Source organism: Magnolia sinica, chromosome 7 (assembly GCF_029962835.1).
Source record: "Magnolia sinica isolate HGM2019 chromosome 7, MsV1, whole genome shotgun sequence".
Taxonomy (NCBI): Eukaryota; Viridiplantae; Streptophyta; class Magnoliopsida; order Magnoliales; family Magnoliaceae; genus Magnolia; species Magnolia sinica.
In genome coordinates, this window is record NC_080579.1 from 16,704,532 (window position 1) to 16,707,110 (window position 2,579).

Genomic DNA, 2,579 nt, shown 5'->3' on the forward strand with positions numbered 1-2,579 from the left:
TATACTAATCCTTCGTTTTAAAAAAATGCTAACTATCCTGACCTAGACTAGTCATCACTAGCCATGTAGTATTTTTTTGATTGAAGTTATCCAATGGGACTTTTCTTTTGTTTGTTTGTTGTTTGTACTTTTATTATTAGTATTATTAATTTTTTTTTTATTTTTTATTTTTGTGATTTGCTGATGCGTCAAAATTGGGTTGACATGGGCGAATGTATTTCAAGCTTTGATTGTCCAATTCATAGGTCACCTCTTGATGGATCGTAGCCTAAATGTGGCAGTTGTTGGATTATCATATTTATCATTCACCCAACTCCTGGCTGTTCAATAAGGATCCACCAAAGACCATTGATCAGATAGTTAAGAGGCATCTAAATTGCATGAATCGCAAGCCTTATCCAAGAAGCAAACTGATATTGGATGGTCCAGATGAATGAGCATGTTGTCTCATGAACATTAATGTAGTTCACCTGCATGGTGGATGTTAGAAAACCCCTTTCTTATACATACATCTTCTTTATTTGGATTTTCTAGTTCATACATACATGGAGTAAAGTAATTAAAATGAGATAGTCCTTACATATTGATTATGTGATTTCTTCTCATGTTCTTTTACTTTTGCAGGTTGCCTGGCATTTATGTGTTAATGTAGATTGTCAATTTGATGGGCTACCACATGGATTGTGGATGGCCAGAGCTCAGAAAGCAAGTTGATTGCCTGTCATGGTCATCCTTTTAGTGGCCTGAAAAATGAGAGCACTTGTGTATGGCAACCGAGACTATCAGCTTGGTGGCTACCACATGGATCATGGATGGCCGGACCTCAGAATGTAGCTCGATCAGACTCATAGTCATCTGATTAGTTGCCTAAAAGGGAGATGGTTAGCTCAAATAATGAGCAGCAGTCTCCATTCAGCTGCAAAACTCGTGCAATCGGATGGTCAGAGATGTTCAGTCGCTGTAAAAATTCAGACGGAGAGTATGTCGAGTTTTCTCAGCCATCGCTTTCGTCGATCCTAGGAGAGTCGTCGGTTGATTCAGAAACATCCGGCCGTAATTCCACTCTGTCGGTCTGTTTTTTCGCTCTTTTACAATACACGAAGTGGTTGTCGAGGTCGAGCTCGCGTCTGGAATTTGGAGCGTCTGATAGAATTGAAGATGAATACTCTGACGAATTTATGGTCAGATCTTCAATTTCCATAAAATTTCATAATTTTTTTAGTTATTTTGTATTTATATTGTCTAAATTGATATTGTAATTTTTAGCTTTTGAGGTTCGAAAATGAAGAGCATGAAGAGAGCTACAAAAAGCTCAGGAACAGGGAGAGGAGACACGAGTATCGGCACGACTATGCCGAGGAATACGGCCCGACAACAAAGTACGGAGATGTTGTGCTCCAGCAGCGGCTGCTGATGATGAACTGCATAATCGAGGTGAGAGACTCTCGAATCACGTTTTCTTAACAATATTCTGTAAGAACCTAAAAAATTGGCTGATATGCAACTGAGTCCTATGAAGTTGTCGTTACATAGAATGGTGACTATATGAACATCACAAATAGTACAGGAATTCATCTATATTTGTCATCCCTGTTTGTAGCTGTGGGTAATTACCGATAACTAATTATCTTTGGTACAAACCTTGTCTCTTCTCTCTCTCTCTCTCTCTCTCTCTCTCTCTCTCTCTCTCTCTCTCTCTCTCTCTCTCTCTCTCTACAGTTAGGTTGAATGTCACCTTCGACATGGCTATTTTTTTCTCTATGATTTGGGTGAATGTCACCACCGACAGGCCTCTATCTCTGTCTACAATTTAGATGGTCTCTCCTTCTGTCCCTCCCTTTATTGACAGTCTAATCTTCCAAACCTTGGCAATGTCAGTGTACTCTTTCCTGTAAATTCATAGACAAAGATTAGTTGCAACAAGAATCCAAATTTTCCCATTTCTTGGTCATTGTAATTTTAATGGCACTGAGGTGGTGATTTTATTATCCAATTATTGTTGTAACTCCCACATTTCGACTTTGTTTTTATCAATTTCTTTCATTTTCCATTCCTGTTATTTTAGTAAACCAGAATGTATCAGTACTTAAATATAGCTGTTAAACTCAAATCAGGGTAAAGTCTCAGTGACTATCAATTGACAAATAGCAGATTGAATGTTATTTTAGTAAACCACCTTTTTGGTTTAATTCTATTATGAATTTTTATCGGAAACTTGAGAATTAAGCAGTGGTATTGGTGGTGAGTGTAGAAATGTTAGTCGCAATCAACTTCAGGACGAATTGGGTGGCCAATTTGGTGGACAACTAACTGGTCTCTCGACATTGTGAGTTAGTTCTCTCTTCTCATTAAAATAGCAACAATTCTTTGCCGCTTTAGCATCATGGGAAAATGTTTTCTCATTATTCTATTGTTGACAATGAGTGAAATTGCTTTTGTTGAGTTTCCTTATTCAGATACATTGTAGAAGCCCTGGAGATGCTGTTGTTGCCCATGGCAAAAGATGGTACTGAGGCTCTTGGCTCAATGGGAAATGATGCTCCTTTAGCTGTGATGTCCAACAGAGAGAAACTTACATT

General features: G+C 38.2%; 1 protein-coding gene across 1 annotated transcript; it reads left to right on the forward strand.

Moving 5' to 3' along the window:
* Positions 1-646: 646 nt before the first annotated feature.
* On the forward strand, positions 647-1,464 carry LOC131250578 (cyclin-SDS-like). Its single transcript, XM_058250866.1, has 2 exons — positions 647-1,181; positions 1,267-1,464. Exons 1-2 carry the CDS (start codon positions 879-881, stop codon positions 1,462-1,464), a joined length of 501 nt encoding a protein of 166 aa, XP_058106849.1. The 5' UTR covers positions 647-878.
* The last annotated feature ends 1,115 nt before the right edge of the window (positions 1,465-2,579 follow it).